At 35.1% G+C, this 24,932-nt stretch overlaps 2 protein-coding genes and 1 long non-coding RNA gene across 3 annotated transcripts in view; 1 reads left to right on the top strand and 2 right to left on the bottom strand.

The window, feature by feature from the left end:
- LOC136853679 (cationic amino acid transporter 4-like) overlaps window positions 1-6,792 on the top strand; it is a 176,758-nt gene extending 169,966 nt beyond the window's left edge. The window contains 2 exon segments of the mRNA XM_067129615.1: window positions 413-620; window positions 4,560-6,792. Of these exon segments, the coding sequence (XP_066985716.1) occupies window positions 413-620; window positions 4,560-4,786 (435 nt within the window). The 3' untranslated portion in view covers window positions 4,787-6,792.
- LOC136853680 (uncharacterized) lies at window positions 268-3,226 on the bottom strand. Its single transcript, XR_010857527.1, has 2 exons — window positions 3,115-3,226; window positions 268-718 (listed from the first exon to the last, which is right to left on the bottom strand). It is a non-coding gene; the product is annotated as an uncharacterized lncRNA (long non-coding RNA).
- Window positions 6,793-8,938: 2,146 nt separating the features above from the next.
- ndl (serine protease nudel) overlaps window positions 8,939-24,932 on the bottom strand; it is a 30,484-nt gene continuing 14,490 nt past the window's right edge. Inside the window, exons 13-26 of the mRNA XM_067129614.1 lie at window positions 23,236-23,365; window positions 22,495-22,661; window positions 21,772-21,882; window positions 19,841-20,009; window positions 18,056-18,362; window positions 17,776-17,969; window positions 16,189-16,386; window positions 14,077-14,233; window positions 13,445-13,613; window positions 13,120-13,299; window positions 12,155-12,276; window positions 11,802-11,917; window positions 10,753-10,881; window positions 8,939-9,377 (exon numbers count right to left, since the gene is read on the bottom strand). Of these exons, the coding sequence (XP_066985715.1) occupies window positions 9,062-9,377; window positions 10,753-10,881; window positions 11,802-11,917; window positions 12,155-12,276; window positions 13,120-13,299; window positions 13,445-13,613; window positions 14,077-14,233; window positions 16,189-16,386; window positions 17,776-17,969; window positions 18,056-18,362; window positions 19,841-20,009; window positions 21,772-21,882; window positions 22,495-22,661; window positions 23,236-23,365 (2,465 nt within the window). The 3' untranslated portion in view covers window positions 8,939-9,061. The remainder of the gene's footprint in view (window positions 9,378-10,752; window positions 10,882-11,801; window positions 11,918-12,154; window positions 12,277-13,119; window positions 13,300-13,444; window positions 13,614-14,076; window positions 14,234-16,188; window positions 16,387-17,775; window positions 17,970-18,055; window positions 18,363-19,840; window positions 20,010-21,771; window positions 21,883-22,494; window positions 22,662-23,235; window positions 23,366-24,932) is intronic.

Below are 24,932 nucleotides of genomic sequence, written 5' to 3'. Positions count from 1 at the left end.
TGATCTCATCAGTGTTAGGGCTTATTACACCAAAATATACGTAAACAGTTTTACTGAATTTTTTCCATATGCAAGTACGACATAAATTATTTCTAAAACACTTTTGGGCTTGAGATATACAGAGTATATTTCTCCATATATTTCTTAGTCTAAATGAAATATGTTTTATGAGTATAATATTCAATAAGTAATACCCAATATACTGTACCTATTTTTGGGTGAAAGGGACTTCTGGTGAACAGGTTACACTACTAGAATAAAACTAAGTTTCCAAAAAATTACTTTTATTGGCAGTTTCAAATCCACACAAGGAAAGTTCATTTCAATCATGAAATTTTACAATAAGTTAGGATAATGATCCTGTTATTCAGTCTGCAAAACCCTAGTATTTGCCATATTTTATTTCTTTCAGGTTGTGGTATTAGTGGTATCTCTAGTATTAAGTGTGTTAGTAGTGGCCTTCTTGACACGGCTGCCCACCTTACGACCTGGACACAATGCTTCCTTCAGGGTTCCTGCTTCCCCATGGCTTCCTGCTGCAGCCCTTTTTCTCAATATTATAATGTTGGTTCAAGTTCTTAAACATTCCTGGGCAGTTTTACTTGTTTATTCTCTAGCAGGTAAGGTGAAAGCGTACCAAGGGTTTGATATTCTATTCTAGGTGATTCGTAGACAGGACTCTGTATTCATTCCGTCATGGTGCCACTAAATGTAGAACCTGTAGCACAAAAAAAAGTACAGTATCTTAAAGTCTTTTAAAAATTAAAATTAGGAGCTTGGTATTTATTCCATCATGTTAAAACTAAATTTAGAACCTGTAGCACAAAAAAGTACCTTAAAATCTTTATAAAAATTAAAATGAACTTGGTATTGCAGTATGATTCATTTGGCTAAAGTGGAAAACTTGGAGGGGGATTAAAAAGTTCTGTACTGTATGTCTAAAAAAAGAAATTCATGTAGGAACTGTATTCTTGTTTAAAGTCAAAGGCTGGAAGAATGTTCTTTTAGTAAAGATTTTAATTTCATTCTTAATTTTAAAATGTTTGGTGTGTTTTTAATTGTGCACAGTATTTTTGTTGACTAAAGCCAGGATGTTATATAAAAATTTATCTAGATACAAGACAGATAAACAATGTATTCAGGAAGCATAATTTATACTGTACAGTACATTACTATAATGTACAGTCTTTCTCATAAAACTGGCAAGAAGGGTTTGTCTTTAATATTTATATTTTACAAAATAGTAATTTGCAGTTCTTTAAGAATTTAGTAATTGGGTAAATTAAAATGATTTCAGTATGTTAATTGATATTGTTCCTGCAGAAATATAAACCAAAGCTTGAGTGGTCAGTGAGCTTGGTAGCAAAGTTGTTAACTGATAGTCCTGAGGGATGAACGAGGGATACCTCTCAATCAGCTTCCATCACAAGTCACTTTTTTTTCAGCTGCTGTGAAGAGTTGAGGTCTTGCTGTGATCTCTCTCTTTCTCTTCCCTGTCGCTGAATAATTGACTGAGTACTTGGATTGCAATCGTCTGCTGCATAATTGTGCTTCTTTACTTTTACTATTTCAATGGAGGAATAAAACATGAAAACCACCATTGTAAGGGCTATGGGTGTATGTATTATTTATCTCCCACAATGGTTAATCCCTATAGGTACCGTTCCTTTTGAAGAAGGAAGGTGTTTTACTATTTTTCTCTCCAGGATGGAGTGTGTTGCTGGGCCTCTTCTCAGTGGGAGAAGTTTGGCTGGAAAAGGGGAAAGTTGAGGTTCACCTGTGTGATTGTCTAGCTTCTGGGAGGGGAGGTATGGACTACCCCCACACCTACTCACTTAGACAAAAGAACTGCTCCTGACTCTTCCTTTACCTCATTCTGAAGCACCAGTGAGTGAGTCTGTGCATGACTGAGAATGACTGAGTACACATGAACACTTGGGGGAGCTCCCCTCAAGCCTGTAAGGAGAAACAGAAAGTACATGCAGCCTGTTTATTTGGCACATGCATGGTCTTTGGACCATGCGTGCACAGACAACTTATGACTACTCTCAGGATGTCATCATTCTCCCTACTTATGGAAGAGCCCACAAAGAGCCATTTCACCATCCTAGACTTTTGGAAGAACTTTTTGGTACATCAGGTAAGGAGGACAGATATCTAGCATAAACAGACCTTTACCACATCCTACATGTTTGCCATGGAGCTAAATAGGAAGCTGTCATTGTCTTGCTCATTAATGCTGGACCCCTAGGCTGTGTGAAAGATGCTTTCCAACACACTTGGAACAACCCCATTGTTTATACTTCCCACCATTCTGTCTGATCCATCAAGGGATGAACCAAGCACCGATGACTGCAGACTAAGTAACCCAGACAGCTCTTCACTGGCCACCAGCCAAGTGGTATCCCAATCTGCTGAGGCTTCTGTCAAAGTGCTAAAAAACTACCTGTATTCCCATGTTGCTCTGGCAGCCATGCTTGCTGAGGTATCTTCAGTTCATGCAGGCATTCATGCTTCACAGCTGGAGACTAATCAACATCTGGGCGACAGTTTTTCTAGCAGGGTTGTATACATCCCTCTCATTCTCATTGTTCCCGAGTTCATTGCAGAAACTCGGTCTCCCTTCGTTCTCTCCCTTGAGACTGTAGATGATTATTGGGACAGGATGCCGTTATGACTGGTACAAGTTTTACAACACTATCTGCACAGAACTCTCAACACCTTTGGCCTAAACATTGAAAACTTTTGTCAGGTACCAGCAGGCAGAAGGAGGAAGTGTCCAAAAACATTGCGTTGTTCTGGCTTGGGGAAGTCATCAAGCAAGTGTAAGCGTTATCTGGCAAGGGAGCAGACTATATCTTGGGTGATGGCTTACAAAGTCAGGAACTTCACTCCATCCCTAGCAGCATTCAGGAGGAACTTCTGAGTGCAGGTGGAGGAGAAAGTGCCTCTTGGCAGAGTTCTTACCTTGCAGAATCACTCCTTAATCACAACTAAATAAATATATTAAAGAAAATCCAAATATATTATAAAGGAAATCAGTTTTATTGCATGGGCAAATGTTTAATAAAACTTTAGCACCAGCTTATGCAAAGTATTCAAAATGTTGCCCACCTCATAGCAAGTGTGTTTCCTTGTCCTTGCAGCTACACCTGTGTCACATTTTTATATCATGGCATCTCCCCTGAAAGCATTACATAACATTTGAATTAAATTTCAAGTGTTTAAAACACACAAAAATAAAACAGTGAAGGTCAGCTAATATACTGAACATAGTGTAGGTCAACTAATATATTGAACATAAAGTTGTTGAAATAACATCACCATACAAAAAAATTTTTTTACTCACATCGGGGTCGAACCCAGGTCTTTCAATTGTAAGGCATGGGTGTGCAACCAGCTGGTTAGTAGCGCCCTTGCCTTTCAGTTGAAAGACCTGGGTTTGATCCCAATGTGAATCAGAAGTTTCTGTTCCACACATACATGATTGTGTTGAGTATTTCTACAAATACATACAGTATGCTACTGGTTTAGATATGCAAATTTAATGTTAATTCCAAGTTTTATGTTATTTTCAAATTCAGTGCAAAAATTAGGGCCTTGTTTGATTTACACTGGTATTTTCAGAATTATGCAGCAAATTTGTTACCTACATTAACATCATTAACTAATATGAATTCTCACTTTAAAAGTTGGAAAATCAAAGTGCTACAGATCCATGGGCCCCAACAGGGAATGCAGCCCAGTTCAGACAAAGAAAATTGTAAAGAATAAACTGTGAGGGAGAAACCATAAAAGAATAAGTCTATGATCTAAAAATATTCAACAGTGACCTCCCATATCTTGAAATAAATCAGTCAGCAAACAAAAAAATGTATAAAACATAGGAATAAAATAGCTTGCAACAGAGAACAGAGGTTAGAAAATAAAATCGTGAATTTGTGTACTCACTGGCATTTGTACCAATGATGACCTAGCAGTTTATAGTGATACTCCCTGAAACAATAGAAAAACTCTACCACGATGATATCCCATCATATCATTCTTGTGTTTGAGTCTCCATCATCATATTATCACTCCTGTGTTTGGGTCTCTTTTTGGTCCGCTGTTCTTGGTAGCAATTTGTCTCCTCAGACATCACACTTTCAATCTCTTCACTGATTACCATTCAAAACTCTTTCACTTGTCATACAGAAGGCTTATCAAGTTTAACTCCTGCATCAGCATTAAAATATTTGGTGGGAACAAACCACTCATCAGTTCACCATTATGGAGAGCAGGAGAATGTCTCCATTCACATGATCTGCTACCTCTTCTCCTTTGCCAGACTTATTTATATCACTATGTATGTTACTTTATCATTAATACTTTCAACTCTTGATGAGGCAATAGTTGGGGGGTAATTGATACATAATTTGCAGTGGTAGTCCTATTGATCTTCTTGCCATTATCAGTGATTTCTGTCAGTAGATTTCTGTCAGTATAAGGGCTTACTGTATATTTTTTGCTAAATGCAGTACTGTATACATTTTTCACTCTAATGTTCATTTCCTTCACAGGCATTGCATGTTACTTCACATACAGCTTAAGCCACAGTGTTCTTGGAGAACGAGAAATTGTGACTCAGCGTGGTCCAGCATCAGAAGTCATTCACCTAGAGCCTTTGACACCACCTACTCTCTCCCCGACCCTTCTACAGTCTTCTCCACAGTTATTACAAGATAGTGCTATTAATCCTCACTTCACTAGGCTTACGCAGGTTGATACAGTCCTCATAACAAGGTGAACTATTTGTTTTGTACCCCTCTGTTCCTTGTGAACATGTAAAGGGGTTGTACACTTTTATGTCAATCAAGTTGGCTGGCTGAAAATGAAGAATTCCTCACTAGTAGAAGGGATTAACTTCTCCAGATACTGGTTGTCCTTTTTTTGCTGGAAGGCTTCATGTCAAATGGGTTACTAGTACTTTTGAGCCAAAGTTACCTTCTTTAAAAAATGATGGTGTGAGCCAAAGTTACCTTCTTTAAAAAATGATGGTGTAAGATTTAATATTAGTTTTATAAAACATTTGAGACAGATGTAGCATCATCAGTCTAAGTTGCCATTTCCTATTTTTATTTTCATTAAAACCTTCCTTGTACTAAATTGTGCTGAAATGCCTGTACATAATCTACTTTGCAATTAGATTGTTAACTGCTACTTCAAAGAAACATAAAAAGGCAACAAAAAGCATACAATTATTTTAACACTTTGTCAGAGGTTGTGGTATGTGTACAATCAAAGATACCCGCTGCAATACATACTAGGTTTACTTTTTTTTCATTTAATCAAGATATTTAATGTCAATCAAGATAGTTTACTTTTTCAAATCATTTAATCTGTCTCAAGATAGTTCTCATAAGCACTCCATCCATCAACATTTCTTAGAATTTTGCTGAACATTCATTTGTACCCTATTTTATAGTCAGTGCATTACAGTACAGTATATGAAAATGGACATTGTAGGATTGAATGCTTCCTGGAAACTAGAAATTGTTAGGCTTAGTTAATTTCTCAATATTTCAATTGTTACTTTGTAATATTGTTCCGATTGCAATTTGTAAAGTAAGTTCTCATGCTAGTACTGAACTTTAAAGCTACTGTACATTGATGTATATAAAATTCAATTAGGTGTGTATATACTTTCCTTTTAAGTGTTAATCTACATTTGTTACCAGTTCTGGTTTTCACTACAATAGAGTATATTTTCGGTCACTTATTGCTTTCTGTATGAATGACGTAATTGTAGTCTGAAATTATTTACAGGAAGAGACATATTAATGAAGCAGTCTATAAAACTATTTGAATTCACCTATACCTGATCTATAATGTCTCAGTGTAGACATCTGAAATTTAAAAATTATACGCCCCATTTTCAAATATCAACCATGTATCTGCACTAGAATTCTCAGATATGTCAGATGTCTGAGTTTAACACAAACCAAAGACAAGGTGCAAAACTCCCTTTCAGATAATGTTTGCAGTTTCTTTGTGTCTTTCTTCAATTAAAACTTACATTTACAAAAGTATAACTGTTGAAAACTTTCTTGTGACTAACTAGATTTTCAGGAGATTCATGGTTGACAAGGAGTTGGAAAAAAAAATAAATTTTAATTTATAAACAACCAGGGCATTTACTTATACTGGAATTCATTCATCCGATTAGTTACTTTTGAAGGGTTTCTCCTTTTACCTAGGGAAAAGAATAGCGAATCTGTTCAGGGCTTTCTAGGAGTGCTATGAAGCATGACTTTTACAACTGAATCAAAATTCTTTGAGTGGCCTGTTTAAAATATCCCACATTGCATGGGATGTAGTCAAGTAAACAAGATCTTGGATTTTGATGAAACCTATGTGCAGTAGTTTCCAAAGCCTCAAACTGTATAATAACTATAACGAAGTTAAGGGCATTCATTAATTTACCTGATTTTTTTTTTAAATCCTGATTATCACAAGTCTTAAGATAGAACGTCCAGATTATCCTTAATGAAGAAGTTTTTAAAGACACAAGTAGTTTAGTTATTTCACTTTCATGATTGAACTATGCAATAATCTTAAGGTTGTACAAGTGAACATAATTTAGTTGCTAAACAAGTGTAGACAGTCATGTTTATAATTCTTTCATACATAAGACTGTAATTTGTTCTGCAATTTGTTTCATATCTAAAAAATATTTTATTTGGAATACATTCCACTTGGTTGTGTTTGAAGCATTATAATGTAGTGTACAAATAAAAGTATGACCATGTTTAATGCATTGTTTCACTTCAAAGTAAACTGTAAAAATTCTACTGGGTTTTAATTATGCAGGCATGAATGGGTAAAACACACTGGAAAACCTGTTCCACTACTTAGCAATACTCTAATATTAAGGACATGAACCTTCACGGTAGGTTGAATATACAGTATAGGCCCTTCTTTCACACTTACTTTATATTACCCCATGACTGAATACTCAGAGGATTGTCCTGAAGGGTTTAAAAAAAAATTATGACGCTTATGAAGTTTACGCTCTAAAGCCTGGTTGCACAGCAAGATAAAGATATAAAAAAATGAGATGAAGTATAAGGATCTAAAGGTGGAACTGGGAGAAAATTCCACTGATGCACTGAAAAAATAAAGGGGCTGGCTAACAAGATGACAAAAAAAGGAAATGGGTAGTGGAGATAAAATAAAAGGCTAAAAAGTTGGTGCAGCTCAGCTCTAAAGTCACTGCAAACACCAGTAATACCTACAGTGTCATATATGAGGTGCACTGATGGCACTATTCCCCCTATGGGGACAAAAAAGGTAATAAGGTCAGCTGGAAGAGAAGAGGGACACATGTTAATAGGCACTGCTAAGTGTTATAAACCTTATAAACCTAACATATGGCTGTTGAACTCAGTACTTTAAAATAAACCTAACAGATGGCATCACAAGAGATAAAAAGGGAGAAGCAGCATCATATTGTGGAAGAACAGGCTTTTAAAGTGCCACATCATTTCATCTTTGGGGACAAATTAGGAAACTAGTAACAAAAGGGAAGAAAAAAATCAAGAGTAGCAATAATATTGCTGATGATGAAGTATTAATGGATTTCCAGATTGCCTGGTATTGTAGCTTCGTACTAGTAAACAAATGATGATGAATGCCAGGGGTTTACATTATTCTGGGTAACTGAAAAGACAGAATATGTCGCTAAAAATTGCTAAGATTCATGGCTGGAGAGTTGGATCGACTATCTTGCAATAAAGATGTTGAAATGAGAGGGGTCAAGAGACTGGGAGATAGTAATGTTGCACAATATGGTTCACATTTTGACACCAACAATTCTGCATAGCTGTTAAACTAATAAGCCTTCGCTAAATGAAAGAAAGCCCCAATGGTTTGACACTGCTTGAGTGAAACCTTCCTGAATTTGGATGGATAAATCTAAGTACTAGTGTATCTAAAGTATTTAATCTTTCAAAAAATACTGTAGAGAAATTCAGTCTTCAGATTCCTAGTACCCAACTCCATGTTAAGCATCTTCTCCATTAGCTTTCAGACATCTGGTTTGAACAATTAGCCTATAACTAGTGGATAAAAAATTGTATCAATACTTTTTGGCAGATATTCATCTCAAAATATCAGGGGCATGGGCCTCAGTTACAGACAGAGCACCTGTAAATTCAAGAAAAAACTCTACAATAATTATCTCCCAGACATCTGAACTAAGATCAGATGCTTTGATTTATAAATTCATCAAAAGTCAGAATAACTTAAGCTCTGAGTTACTTTAAAATGATGACCTAGTATCTTGGCAACTTATAAAGGACCACTGGTAGTATTATCATTCACTATGTCGTATGTAAATGGGTAAGAAGGGACAAACTTGCCACTAGCCTTATTTTCTCTCCAGACACCTCAGGGGGATATTAGATAGATTCCATTAAAGTAATATGAGTCTTAAGTCTCTTATGAATTTAAAAAATAGTTTTGCACTTTTGTGCTTAATTCTACTCCGAGAATTACCAGTACAGGTATTCTTATATATTCTACAGCATTTTCTAGTATCCTTTCTAGAACACTAAAGCTTTGTTCCACAGAACCAAAGTCTGATAGGTTTCCCTGTTGAACTGTATAAAAGATAGGCCCCATCTGGAACTTTCATTCTGTATAAAACAAATTGGTATAGGTCAAGGTATATAAATCGATGATTAAGCTTGACATGTACAATTAAGAGTTTTTTACATAAAAATTTTGATTACCACCATATTTGTTACTTTACTTTTCCACTACACAAACACAAACTTTCCTGTATTATATAACCAACTGCTCTCAACTCAACATAAAGGTGTTCTTACTGTGGCATATATTACTAAAGATTAATTATTGCCAAGTAATTACACATACAAGTTAAATGAAAGCTCTGATATACAAAATAAACTTTTAATTTATGCATAAAACATCAGCAAATAAAAATAAAAAATAAAATTAAACATTACAAAACTTATTAAAATTTAACATTTATACCTTTTAGCTGACATTAACAAAAACATCAACTATAACCTGCAACCTCTATCACTGAGCAAACAATATAAACAATTGGACGATTTACACCAAAACTAGAAGTTTTGCTCAATTTATCACTTGCGAGTAGTTTACTGAAGTAGGTTTCATTATAGCCCACTGAACGAGCCTTGCCCACCATGGCTGTGTTGACCATTCTCTCATCAGTTGTAGCTGCTCGGGCATAGCCAAGTTGGAGGCAAACTAAATGGGATAAATACCTCTCCCAACTCTGATAAAGGAAAGTATACCATCTTCCTTTAAGGCGAATGGTTAAGTATCCCTCAGGAAATCGAAGGGGTTGTCTGCAGCGAGAGGATAATATTAAAATAGCCATTCCAAAAAATTTGCTCCAATACTATACTGTACAGCGTTAGATATGACTACCGTCAATAATAGTATTGAAATTTAAATTTTCCAAATATTTTTGCCTGAGCAAAAAAATGAGCTTACAAGAAAACTGGACTAAGTAAGAATTTAAGCAGAAAATGCCAAGGTCAACAGATGAAAGAGAAATCATCAAACTAACCTCTTTAAAGAAACTTCTTACATAGAAACCTTGATTATTATGAAGTGCTACTACATGATAAAAAGAGTACAATGTCCAGTAATTACTTCCAGATCAACAATATTGGCCAGGCTTCCCCTTTGTGTAAATCTTGTGTACTTAATAGCCCCAATTCCCATCTTGTTCCTTGTCAAATGTTGCCCCAAAAGTCCTAATCTTTCAGTTACTTCAATTGTGATACAGTATAATACTTCAGTAGTTATATAATCTTTCAAATGTGATCCAGCCATTACTAAATTCAACTTTTAGTCATCTCTTCACAACCTCCTCCATTCTCTTTGTTTTTGCTCTATCTCTGCTTAGCAGACAAACACAACATGTCAACCATGATTTTGCAATACTGTACAGTACTATTATTTGCCCGAGGTCTGGCCTTTTAATATTTTTCAATTACAAAAGACTAATGCTGCTCCTCTTGGTTCATTCTCATATGCTTCAAGCTCCAGTACAGTATACTAACATGGTAACAAAGCTCCAACTCCTCCAAAAGTGTCTTTAACCATTAAATCCTTCTCTTCCATCTCAAGTAATTATTATCCACACCAAGCAAAAAAAACTCCACACTCATTCACTTATCTCCCAAACATCTACTGTGATACCATCTGTTACCCTTTTGTTAAGTAAGTGCATTAACTCCTACACCCTACTGACAAATGCTTGGCCTATGGCAAGAATGTACCTTCTGATAAATTTCAGTCACCCTGATTTTGGATTTGCTCACCAGACCACAAAGTCACAATTTTCATTTCTAGACATGGAAATGCAACAAGATTTTTTCTTTTAAGAGGTGAATAGTGAAGCAATCATAAACTTAAAAGACTACTAAGTTAATGTAACAAACTAAAAAGGATATAAAGTATATGATAAATCTAAACAGCTGGGGACTAGAGGGAACAAGGCACATTAAAGATTAAAGCAGTATCTTCCCAAGGAGAAGGCTCATGGAGTAGGGCATAGATGAAAAATTCTTAAGCTTCTCTCTGTGCAATGTTGTTACAGCAGCAAGTTTTCTATCCCAATCTTACACAAGTCAGTCTAGCAATATCCTCATTTACTATGGAAATTTTTAAACTATAATTGCTACATTTTTAAATAATCAGAAAACAACTTACTTGAAGACATCCTCTCTGACAATTACATTAGGTGCCAATGCAATGCAGCTTTTTTCGTCCTCCCCTTGATCACAGTCTCTAACTCCATCACACAGCTGAGACTTTTGTAAACATTTCTGGTGTTCAGACCTTTTAAAAAATATAGAAAAACTTCAATATAATAAATCTACAGTTGGTTAATTCACAGAGGAGTTGTAAATAAATTGCATATGGTAACTGATAATAGAAAAAATTATTGACTGGGTACCTTTCATATAACTTTCACCCTCACATGCTTCTGAATGTATGCCCTACCTAAACGTATGTTACCCTAATCTTAGCCTGACCAAACACCGAATGTGTAACAGTGTAAGTAGGTAAGAAGCACCTAGCATTCTTTCCAATGTCCTGCAGATCCCCAGCAGCTAAAATTCTTTCGATATCTTTCCACAGAATTGGGGATTTGCAAATTTATGAGAAACCCAATTTAAGTGTCTAGAAGTGTGACCCAAGTCAGATTTTTTAATACAATTTATCAGCATTAATGCTTATTCACAAAAAGATGACTATACATCCAGTATGTACTGTTCCAGGGCTGGCCTTAGAAGCGAGTTTACTACCTGTTCCTTTTTTACTGTTGGTTTCTTGTTATGAAACTCTTACTTGAAAAATTAAAATGCTGTAAAAGCATTCATTGAAATGCCTCAACTTTTTATTTGAATGAAAGGTCCATAAGTACACAATAACAAGCATGAAACATCATATGACTGAGAAGAAATTAAAATTGAAAATAAAACAGGATCAGTCATAAACAACAGCTAATCCCTTGCCCATGGACCTCAACACAAAATCAGACATATTATTCATACATGAAGTTCAGCCAAAAGGGACTTAACTTCGGTATATCCTTCTCTTACCATCCAATTCAAATGTTTGAACATTTTCCAATTAATCAAAGTAGGTTAAACCCCTGTAACAAGATTCAGTTTGAAGATATGTAGGATTAGAGGAATCTTGTTACAGTTATCAAGTCCCCCCTCACTTAAAAAAAAAAAAAAAAATTTACTTACAAGTAGCATCTAAATCCATATGGTGGGGTTTCACATCCACACACATCTTCATCACTTTCGTCTGCACAGTCTAGAACTCCATCACAAATCCGCCCTGGATCCTTTGCCAACAACCTCTTAAATAAAATTAAAAGTGAAAAAATTACTGTACTGGACTGGCATATTTAATCCAGTTTACAATACAGTAACTTACTTTCATTTCACTAATATGCAGCATTACAAAAGACTTACACAATGATTCTTTTACTTCTCAATTTCTTTGTAAGAATTCTTTTCAAAAAGCCAGCCCCCACCCCCAACACACACACACTCGCACTCACGCACACACCCCTAATGAGGAAATTAACACTTACCACTCCACAAGTGCACAAGTTATTTTCATCTGCACCATTCTGACAATGCAGCACTCCATCACACACTTTGTTTATGGGGATGCAAGACCCATCACCACACTGGATCCAGTTATTTGGACATGCTGAAAATTTGAGCAGATGTTAGCTTGATATACAATATCTCTAATACAACATAGTTTATGGTCTATACCTTCTTCTGGCTGGCCCTTACAACTTGTGCTTATTCATGCATATAAAAATACTACTCTCGTTTGGTTGTTTCTTATGACTTGTTTTTAACCACGCATGTATAAGTACACATCAAAGTAAGCTTTCAAGAGTAGATTAAAAAAAAATTTAAAAATCTAAGTGTTTATAATTTCCTTAAGATAATTACATAAAAATATTTATTCTTTATTGATTGAAAAAGGACAGTTTACTTTACTATGTGAAATGTATTACTTTCTCTACATTCCGGGTCAAGATCAGAGGTACTGTTCATCCCATAGCTCATTTATCTGGGCCAACCATACAAGTCTTAGACATACAATCCATTGCTTGTCCGTCTTAATTCTGTTTGAATTAACTATTTCTTTATGAATCTGTATCATACACTAAAGGCAAGACTAAAAATTGTTTTGAATTCTTGGTTGACTGTTCTGCACATTTTAACTTATCAGAAATCACTTAAATAAATGACTGTTTGGCATATAGTGATCCAGCACATTTCAACCAACTTGCACTCTGACACTACTTTAGTTGTACTAAGAGTTATGAAGGTAATGAGAATACCGTGGATTATGTCTTAACTGTAGCTTAAGCTAGATACCAAACAATAGCCTAACCTTATAATTTACATAGCCTATCATATGCTCTAGACTCAATACCTTTAGAAGCATGTATTTCACCACAAACACATGATTAATGTTTCACAGCTACTATAGTATCGATGTCCTCAAAACTTTCATTAACCGTCAAATACTCACTGCAACTGCCAGATCTCTCATTAAATTCACACTTCGTTACAAGATCTGGGCATGTTGGTGGTTCATCTTTCATATCAGGACAAGACAATGTTCCATCACAGATGTCAGACTTGGTTAAACAAACTCCTGTTGAGCACAAGTCGCCACTACACCTCGCCACAGACTTTAGAGTAAATTTTTCTGGTGGGAAAATTAAGGCTCGAACATCAGAATAAAGCCCATTTCAGAAACAAATTTAACTAATCAAATGTTAGCCATTAATGTATCATGCTTAATCTTTCATTTGTATTTTAGATGCTATTTCTCTAAATCAATTGATACTTACCAAAGATTCCCACAATTGTCTTGACAAGTAATTTTGTCAACAAAGTATGCTGTTCAGGAAGAGTGCAATCTTCTCCAGGTGGATTGTATGCCCAGATTCCAAAAGCAAACCATGTAGGATTATGACGCTCTGCAGGGTTTTGACAAGCAATCACTCCTGCCCAAGAACGCTGAAAACGTTACAGTAACTACATTGTCCACCAAAACCAACTCAAGAACATATACATAGGTCACACCAAGGGGCTGCAATTCCTTCACTACACAAAGCATAACATCAAAAGGTAGCCATTTATAACTGCACGCATATTTATCAAGCTCTTCTCCAATTAACACTGCTGATAGGTCTACTACAAAAAAACAAAGCACTGCTAATTTCAAGAACTAAGTTTACTACATGGAAATACAGCAACACTACCTTTTTCAACGTTAAAAACTGAATTCAATAGCACTCATATAAGTAGCACGACAAAGACCAGTCCAATAAGAAGGTCCAAAAAAAAACCACTGAGAAAGGGAACCCTCAGATGATTTTGACCAAATGAAAATTTCCGTAAATCGGAAAAATTTCTTTCTACATTCAAATTAATACCTTTCAGAGGGGAACTGTAAAAGGAATACGAAACAAAGACTTACCATACAAGGTATATCTGATTCATTGAGGTATTTTGGGCAAAGTTCGTTGCTTGAACAGTATGATGATAAATAAAAATGTATGCCTAAATTTATTCGCGAGTGCTTCTCTGAGGGCCCAGCAATCACACATGTCATATTCTCATCAGCTTTTACCTCACTGAAAAAATGTTGACAATTACATCAGCAAAATTAAATGTCTTCACATTTTTTGAAATGCAAAGCATGTATGAAAGTCCAATAATCATCACAAACTTAGAATGCCCCATACATTTCTACTGAAGGGCAGTAGCACTTAATATCTCTCAATATTCTTGGGGTTTTCAAATTACATATTTATTTATTCTCAATGTCTTCAATGATGTAATTTTAATCACACAAGCCGTTTAGAAGCTAGGTACTCACTTCATATAACCTTTGCTTTGCAATGTATTATTATAACATGCATGCACTTATTATGACATGAATGCACTTTACTACTGCGATTTAGCTTGAACCACTTAAAAACCAGTTCAATGGTTCAAAAACTAGTTCTTTCTAAATCATTAGCTTGTCTGGTGTCAGTAACCAAAATTATTTAGAGGTTCCATTCTAAAATCTGTTCCACTAATTTTTATAATCTTGGACAAATATCTGTATTGCCAAAGAACTTTCAACAGTCAGCAGCAACAAAGAAACCAATTACTGTACAGTATTACTTAACGAACAAACTAGGAGATGCACCATTTCAATTTTACAGCTTACCAGATCATACAGTTAAAACATCTGTGGTTATACCAATTACATTGCTACCCTGCTGCATCTTATCAATACACAATCATTCAATTCATCAATCCTGAATTATGTATTTCCAAAATGCATGAAAATTTCTACATTCAAGTAAAGATATTTGAACAGACTGCTTTGGAGAGCAAAGAAGCTGCTATGGTCATCTGAATGAATGAAAAAATTTACAATATAAAGCAAAGCACCAGGCTGCTTTCAACCATTCAATGCTTCAACCACAAAAGAGTGAGTTGGGGTGGTTGAAGTGATATCAGCAATATACAATACAATACAAATATTTATGTTTATATACAAGTGTTTTACTTTCTCATCTGTTGTAATATTTAAACACCAGCAGGTAACTAGCTTCAAAATAACTTAAAAGTCTGGATGGCTGTGAAGATCTAGAGAAAAATAATTTTTCTCCAAATTATCACTATGAAATTTAGGTGCAACTTAAATGCTAATGCCCTTTCTATGTCAGCAAATATGGTACAGCACTTAGCTTTGATATATACCACAATTTATCCTGGATATATCCCACAAATTATGAATGTTGAATATGATCAAGTAAATAGGATTTTCACAGTAAAATAATGCAGTATTCAGTAAGAAATCCAATGGAAAGGTAGTCTAATATTGTAAAACATCATCACTCCAATCACAAAAAATATTACTACAATACTCAAAGTGTGTTACAGCTGTGTGACATCAGAAGACTAACAAACAAAAGGTCAACACACTGAAATAGCAAAGTGCAGAAAATACTCAAGTGAAGCACTAGATAGAACCCCACTTCAGTATCATAATATAAATGTGACAACCTATAAAACATAACTCCAATGATGAAGAAACCTAAGTTGATTTCTACAAGATTATTGAGAATTTAATACTGCCATATTCTGAACAAAAACTTTTCATAAGACTAGGGGAAATCTTGTTAAAATGGATCTACAGTTCAGTACAGCCACTGAAAAATCTGTTTGTCAACTGACCAAAACAAAGAAAGTGGTTTATGAGCAAAGCTGCATAAAAGTATATAATGGGCAACAGCTAAAAAGTTCTCTTTTCACTGTGTGAGAAAATTTTGGTAGCTTCTTATACTCCAAAGACCTTTTTATCAATTAGTAATATTACTAGTTTTATTATACTGTATACTGTAAAACATTATTATATATATGACCAGAATGAAAGCCCAGTAATTCGTTAAGCTTGCAAAGTTACCTAGTAGTATCATTAAAACTTATGAAGGACTTCTATCAATACAAGCAATCATAATTAAAAATTCTATTTTAATCACAATTACAATTAAAATATTTCATGAATATGCACAAAAACATTAAAACTGACCTTGTAGGAAGGCAGAGGTGATTAATGTATGGTGTTTTAGGCATCCTTTCCTTAAGATGCATCACCAGAATGTCTGTCCCCCTCACATTTTCCATAAAAACAATCTGCCTTTCATACTCGTGTGCACCCCAGAGGCGAGTTGGAGTTCCAATGTTACGCCAAGAACCCATCACTACCGTCACAATGTTAGCTGCCAGGCTGATAAGGAAATTGCATCGATTAGGGAGAAAATCTTAATTCATCTGAGCAATATTTCTTATGAAAGTGACAACTAAAATTTTAAGTGCAAATAAGTAAAATTTTATTAATACCTGTAATATGACCGAATAATTATGGTTCTACAACCACACTCCTTGGCAAACTTCTCTAACTCTACAAGAAACAATTATTTTAAAATAGTTTCAATTTTTAATGCGAACCTTTAGACATGTTTCATAATCTTAACTCCATCAGGGAGTAAGCAATCATTACTACTTCCACAATAACGACTGCTAGCCATGTATAATGGGGTCTGATATAACAGTCTTCCCCCCTTCGCACCTAACACTGACTGATGCCTCCATAAGAACTCACTGCTGTCATGTACTATATCTCAGTGAATACATGGCAAGAAATTAAAGATTCTGGAGGAATAACAGCTAATATTACAAATCAATGTATAAATGATAGTATGGGCAAGGGGGGATTCTCCCTAAGCACAAGGAAAGAATGCTAATGACAGAAGACTGCACCATATGATACTGTAACCAAGACCATTTTCAGACTACTTTTGCCTGGGCTTCTGCAAACAATTTTTTGGCAGCCCTCCCACTAGCTTCACCAGTTGCATGCATTGTAACATTTTCTTTACAATTTACCCATTAGTTCCTCAAGAATCTCCACCCAGTATGACAAATCTGAAGTTGTGAAATTACAAAGTTTTAAATGCATAACCAGAGTTTTAATTGTATATAACTAGATGTGCTGGTTTCAATGCCTTGGATAAGTGGTTGTATTTGTTACTATGGCATTAGTTGATCCACAAAAACTTTAAATTTGCACATGAAATTGAAGAATATGATTGATCCAATAGGAGGAGTCATTGTGACTTATAGCATGCAACATATCTACAGTCAACTGCAGGCAACCAGTAGGAGCAATGCCTTAGATTCTATAAAAGATACCAGAAGCATTATAATAAAAACCTTGTGCTAAATTCCTCACTAAGAAACAAAATATATTAACTGACTAGTTACTTCCGGTGGATTCAACAAACCCCAAGTTTGTTACCTATATTGAATAATTACACACTGATGCCTGATAAATAATAGACCAGTCATGTTTTGAAAATTTTCATCCAGAAAAGCTTAAATTTTTAACCAACTTTATGATGTAAGGAGTATATGAATAAATTTTAGATCAATACAAAGGATTAAAAGTTAAACCCTTATAACAGTCCAAGGAGAAGAAATTCTAGTTCTGGAAGGCTTCCAATTCTCATTTGATTCAAAAGGCTATTACAAGGTGAGGAATGGATATTGAGTCTTTCTTCAAACAGCCTTTTAGTGAGACCCAGACCAAACTCTACAAAATTTAGGATTTACTCACTCCACACCAAACATGCAGAAAAGAGACGTTACCACCCAATCAGGACGGACTAGGGTTGATCCACAGCGGTACTGTCCGTCAACATAAACACTACCAGCCCAAGGGGTTCCACCAGGCATCCACACAGGAGTAACACTTTCATAGAAATATAAAGGTGCCTTTCCGCATGCCTCCTCACCACATTGCAGGTATGCCTGAGAACACAGCAATACATTCGTGAAAATCTTAGTTCATATACCAAAAAATATTTAGGTCTTGCATTTAGAATTAAATTTCTCACCTGTTTGCAAGTTTCTCTCTTAGCTCTCCTCTTCCTAGCTAAACTTCTCAGTTCTCTCATAAACTTAAGTGGATCGTGTCTACCTTCTAGGGCTTCAGTATATGGACTCCTTTTACTAACTTTACCACTTGCAATCTTTGCCCTAGGTAATGTTCCCATTTGAGGCAAGAATTCATCTATGCTCTTATTGAAATTGAAGTTCCTGGACCCAGAGGGCTTTGTTTTATCCTTGAAAGGATTGTTAGCCGCTGGGTATATTCTTTCAACTACTGTAGGCAATGTCTTGTACGTCACATTTACAAGTTGACTGCAAAATATAGAGAATTAATAAATTTCACAGTAAAGTTTTTCAGTACAAAACCACCTAACTATTTCAGTATCATAACTTATGTGATGGCTGTTGAGTGGACGATATGCATAATTTATAGAAAATATGGAAACTGGATAAAGGAAAGTAAGGGAAAAGTAGTGCAGTTAACTTGCATAGTTGAATAATCAGGGAATGCACGTTAATACAGAAAATACATAAGATTAAGTAACTTGAGCATTCTCAAAGTCCTGGATGAGGCATAAGAAGGATGGCTGAAAATAAAAGCTTAAAAGTTATCTATAGTTAGCTTGGCTTCATGCCAGAAGAATCAACAGAGGCAGCCTTCATGAGGAGGTAACTAATAGTAGTGAAATCAACAATGAATCTTATGAAATCTTTGTAGATATTGACAGGACATTTGACAGTTAAGATGAAAAATTAGATGAGAATCACAAAATCTGATAATTGAATCACTGAGAAAGTGACAGTCCTATATCTGAAATCTAGTGACGACATAAGCTGGTAAACTGCAATAAGTGTATACAGTAAATAAAGACAACTGTTGCTGTTTATCAAGGATGAAACAGTCCTTAATTGGTTACAACTGCAACGGACTGCAACAGAAGAAGCTACATGAGTGCAGAGTAGTCCCTTGTGAACTGCCACATATGTATGCAGATGACTGGATATCAATAGTAAATTTCAAGGAAAACATCTTGTGTTCAAAAGATTTACTAAAAACAGAACATGGGTTTGAAATAAACAATCAAAACTTAGGTTGTGATTCCAACTCAAAAGGAAACCAAGTCCTCTTAGTATAGTGACTTTTGGGATGCTCATCCGAGAGGTTTCTTCTAAAAGCAATTAAGTAGTGAATATATTTGACAATGATATAAATCTAGCAAATAGTATAAATTTTCAGTCATATATATGCAAGATATCAAGGAAGAAAGAGGATTATGTTGTGGTGTATGGATAGGTCTTCAAGATGGTTAAAAAAACAGACTGAGAAGTGTTGTCTGGGTTGGACTAGGAAGATTACAGCACAGTACTATATTTCAAATGAGAAACTTGCTGAGAGATATAGTTTCCAGAGGCTAAAAGAAAGTTCCCTAGGATCACCATATGCAAATATCAAGTGAAATGGAAAAGGAACAGTTTAAACAGGTGTAGTAAAGAAGTAAATGAATAGTAAGAATGCCCAGAAAATCAATGAAAAGCACTCTCGATTAAGACAGACTTGGAAATGCAAGAAAAAAGTGCATGGCACAATAGAAAGAAGAGAATTCATGATACATCTAACACAGTAAAGGAAGACCCAACACCAACTAAAATAATGATTTCAGCCTGATGAAAGCCACAATGTAAACTATTTCATTAACCGAAGCAACTTTACATTAACAATTTCAAAGTTTTTACAAATATAACCCTGTTTAATGAATGTCATTGTTATTTTATTTCAATAAATATCTTACCTGTAGCCTAAATAGGCACAAATTTCACCTCCAATATTTTTCTTGATATCATCAACACACACTACTTCCCAATCTTGCCCGGTGCGTAAAACCAAGTAACCACCTGGATTGGATTCCAGGTTACCAAACTTGTCAAACTCTAATTTTCCAGGTCTCCTTAACAGGCCCACTGAAAAGATTGACACTAGTTATCAATAAGTTCTAGGAAATCAGGCAGGTTGACTGCCACAACAAAAACCAGTTTATGTTAATGATCCCCTATACTACAAAAACACACTTTCCTAATCTGTGCAACAATGGCAATCAGCATTATTAATATTTCAGCTTCCTCCTCAACTTCCCAAGATATGCATAGAATTTTCTCAACTTTTCTCAACTGAGTTATAAATACAAATTACTAATCAGGCAAAATTTAATTATCCAAAAAGTATGTTCCTTTTTCCCTACACCAGTAATTCCTGTAAAATGCCAGTAATTCCCTAGATCTAATAGATTAGCTTATGGGCATTCACTTTTGCCAACTATGTAATATACATTACTATTTACAGTACAGTATTAAGATTCAAAAGGTGTAAAAATACCCAATCCTAGATGCTGGCTTTTAAGTTAGCCTAAGAGGAATGATTGTGCACCTGGTCACTTGACTCGATTTCTCTCAATCTCTGCAAATAAGCAATTGTTCTCTTAACTTTTATACTAATTCATTTCAATTACTTTTTCACCTTTTTAGTTTTCTGTAAAAGAAAACTATTGTGCCTGCTTTGTCTGTCCACCTGCGTACAAGTAGGCAAATTACTTACGGTTAATAATCAGGGTGTGCACAACCATTTTCTTGCTTTTCAATTCTGTTACTTTCATTTTGTACTTTTTTGTACCAGTTATTATTAGTTTGTTTGTAAAGTAGGAATAGTTACTACCATTAGTGTATTATTATTACTACAGGTATTGGTTTAACCAGGCCACTGAGCTAGTTTATTTAAGTAGCTCTTGCAGGGATGACCCACAGATGTTTTAATTGATGATACAGTTTAGATTTCATCTAATTACTGCTCCTCAATTATGTCATAATTGGGTTAAATGAAAATGTAGAGACTGACAAAATTTGTTTAAACCACATTCCCAAAATCGTTATCAATTATACTTTGGACATTCACATAAATGTTTTACTGTTATTGTTTTTCAGCACTTTATACATACAGGGACTGGATTATGTGGTGCTATTCAAATATCCATGGATCATATAAGTTTTACCAATTCTAAGAGGAGTCAAAATTACTTATCTGTCCTTTTGATATGATTAATTCTATATTCTATCTACATTCCAACACTGGGCTAGATTTGTTTAAATTTGTTAATTAATAATGTATCAATTTTCCAAATTCAGCCATTCATTAATTATAATGGACTTTAGAGATTGATATAACAGGAATATCCAAGTGTGATCTTGTCATAGTAACTTGACTGCAGCTTTGACTGCTTTGTCAACTCCATCTCCTTTAATGGACAGGAATCCAAAACACAGTACTTATTTATTTTTACATTTTAGCACCTTGATATAATTCTGAAGTGAAAACTATTTGTTAAGCAAGGTCATTCATTCATCCATTCATTCATTCTCTCAAAGCACATGCTAACACTTGAAATGACCAAAAATTAATATTGTCATTAAATTCAGCCTCTTTAATGGATTCGAACAAAATTGCACACTAAAGATGGCAACTGAAGTTGTTAAAAGGTTTACTACTGATTGGAAGTCAGATTATCACCACTACCGAAATCTGGTATTGTGTGTACTGAAAAAAGCACAATGGAACCGCATTTGCATGAACTGTACCCTCTGGGGTGAAGTGGGAGGATATTGAACCCTGGTGACATTTTGATTCCAGCAGATATCAACAGAGCCATAATTGAAAAAAATTAAGTACACTTACAACAATGTATTTCATCCTCCCCATACGTGCTGTCTTTCTCAGCATCACAAACTGCACTCTTAGGTACACACATCCGACTCTGGGGAGACAAGAACTGGTCTCCACAGTGATCTGCAGACAAAATGAATAGCTTAAGTTTCAACAATATTTCATTAAAAAAATGACTAGCCTTATCCAAATACATCAAAATCCCTTGAATCTAGTTTCCTAGCCTGTTTGTTACATAATCTCTACTGGTTCCCAGTAAAAATGTGAATATTAAAGGTAATTTTCATTTTCTATTAGTACATATTACATATACTGTAACCTTAAGGTCTCTTTATATGAATACTGTATGCCTATTTCAACAGCTTAGCACATAGCAGCCTTTGTTTTACCAAACCCTAATGCCTAAGCATAGACAAGACTCATACTTTTATGTAAATTAGTTGGCATTTTATCAACTGATTACAGTATACAAAAAACTCCAAGAATTGTTTTATGGCCACATTTCTTAACAGCCGGGTCTAGAGATAACTTTCTCCAAAAACTTCGGACAGCAGTATAAACTGTTGGGCATAAACAGTATAAAGTTATTTCTGGGCCTAAAAAAAATGATGCACCCAACCTGAGAATCTTGTCATGCATTATTTATACAGTACTGGCAGTTCTGTAAATATTTTAATAATTAAACCTGGGTAGATATATCACTTTGACTGCTACTGCTTTATTATTTTCACTTACTGCAAAATTCATCACTTAGGTCGAAGCAATCATAATATCCATCACAGTTAAAGTCACTCCTGAATTTCAGCAGCCGATCTAAGCATGTGCATCCTATTTCATCCGTGCCATCAGCGCAGTTTTTCACTCCATCACAAACTGCTTCCCAAGATATACATTGAGGCACTCTGTAAAACAAGACAAAAAGTACTATGACCATTTATGTACTATTATTGTACATTTACAGATATATACTTATATATATGGCTGGTATACCGAATTACCAAAGTTAAAGGTGCAAGCCAGATAACACCATTAGTTTTTGAAACAAATATGTACTGAAATAACATACAGCACTATAAAACACATTATAAAAACCTTGGATATTTGGATTTACAAGTATCCAAACACACTGAAGGAAAATGTCAATTGACCCTAAATGATATATATACAACATTTGGAGTTCAATGATATCAGTTTTCTTTGATACTATCATTACAGTTTCAGATCTTAACATACGTTCATCCAAGTTCTCAATGCATCTATCTTTTTAAGATTCAAATCAGTTCCAAAAATACTGAAAGGTATGCAAATCTGTACTACTGAAAACTAGGCTTGTACTCTACAGTCAAGTTGCACTGGACAGTGTCAAACTAGAATTCTTGCTCAGTGGTCTGGCAAATCAAAATTCAAAACTGGTACCTTACAATTTACATAAAATCTATGAGCATGCAAGCACAAACTTTACAAATATTTACTTACATCGAACAAAGAAAGTCATCTCTAGAGCAATCAATTTCTTTGGATTTTTTAAAGTTGAGAAGGATGCTGTGGCTATTATTGTATCCACCTCTGTCTTGAGTTGCATGTAAAGGTGTAACAGGTTCATCATCTGATAAGAGGAAAGACTGGATTTAGGAGAATATAATAAGCTGTGCACTTAGCCCCTAAGAATATATCAGTGCTTATATGATATTCGATCCTCAAAGTTAAAGTACATTACACATTTTAATAAAAATTTATGACCTACTAATCTTGAACAACTCGCATGTTCAGGATCATATAGCCTGAGTAGGTAATTATGCAGTGCTACACGTCTGTTTTCTATTCTCATTTCACTCATAACTGAATATTGCATAATTCACCACAGAATAATCACATGCAGGCTATCAAAATGGTCGAGGCTCTTGAGGCCATTAATAAGCAACTCTGAATCACTGAATGTGTAATGATTTTGAAACTATAAAAATTAATCTAATTTTCAAATCACTATGGGAATAAAAGCTGAATGATTGGATACATTGTGATTTTTGTGTAAATAAATGTGTTGTGATTATAGGTGTTAAGTGTAGACAACAAATTTTGTATCTGCCCATTCAGTGAAACATTTATAATGAAAATGTACATCCCAACTCAACCTAATCCTTGACACAGGCCCAAGAAGCCGCCTGGTTTTTTGTTGAATGTCAACAAGATCAGATACTGAAATGAAATGACTGAAAACAGGAAGTATGGAGTGGAAGGACCAGAAAAATATGCCAGGAACTAGTCAAGTGTACAGAAATGTACAAACACTGTGATAAGTACTGTAGGGATGACTAGCAGCGTCCAGGCCAGGGTATGACTGCACCATGGATCAGTGTCAAGCCCCTTGTTAAATACTGTGCTGGATGTAATGACCAAGGAAGTAAAGGAGCTGGATTTAATGGCTAAGAAAGTAAAGGAGAAGCCCCCTTTGTTCACGTTCTGCGCTGATGACAATTTTGACTGCAAAAATCAAGAGCTACAGAGAGGGATGAAGGCAAGTTGAACAATAAGAGTTAAAAGATATAAAAGGAAAATGTAGTTAAGGCTTCTGAAGAATTCACGCTTGTGACAGAACACTGAACAGGAAAATTGAGAGAGTGATAATGATGCACACAAGAGTGGTAATTTTGACTATACAACTACGTATACAAAATTATATATATTGAGTTAAGAAGCAAAGGAAGATCTCATACTTGATTGCAAGAATATATCTGCAGAATGTTGAGAATACTGAGAGCAAGGTTTCAGGTTACATGTATTTGATAAGCTACCTGCTAAGAATCCTAGACGTTACAAATGGGATCCGATCCAGTCATGAGATCAAATTCATAAGATTCATGACAAGATGCAACTAAAGCAGGGGACAAAAGGCATACCATAACAGCATTACTAATAAAGGTATAGTCACATTGAACCAATACCCAGGAAATGTGCAGTAAATCTATGCCTAGGGACTGTATCTTTCAAGCACATAAGTATGATTCATGCCATGAATGATATGTAGTAAAAGAGGAGTAGATCAAGATGATTGGCAAAAGACCTACACAGCACATGGTGGTTTGTAGTAAGTAAGGCTTTGGTCAAGTTGTTCATTGCATGCATAATCAAAACTTAACCATTCATGAAGGATCTGTGAACTGGACCACTGCATA

The sequence above is a fragment of the Macrobrachium rosenbergii genome, chromosome 27 (genome assembly GCF_040412425.1).
Source record: "Macrobrachium rosenbergii isolate ZJJX-2024 chromosome 27, ASM4041242v1, whole genome shotgun sequence".
NCBI classification, from domain to species: Eukaryota; Metazoa; Arthropoda; class Malacostraca; order Decapoda; family Palaemonidae; genus Macrobrachium; species Macrobrachium rosenbergii.
Note: the sequence above shows the minus strand (reverse complement) of the source record. Positions and strands in the feature narration are given on the sequence as shown.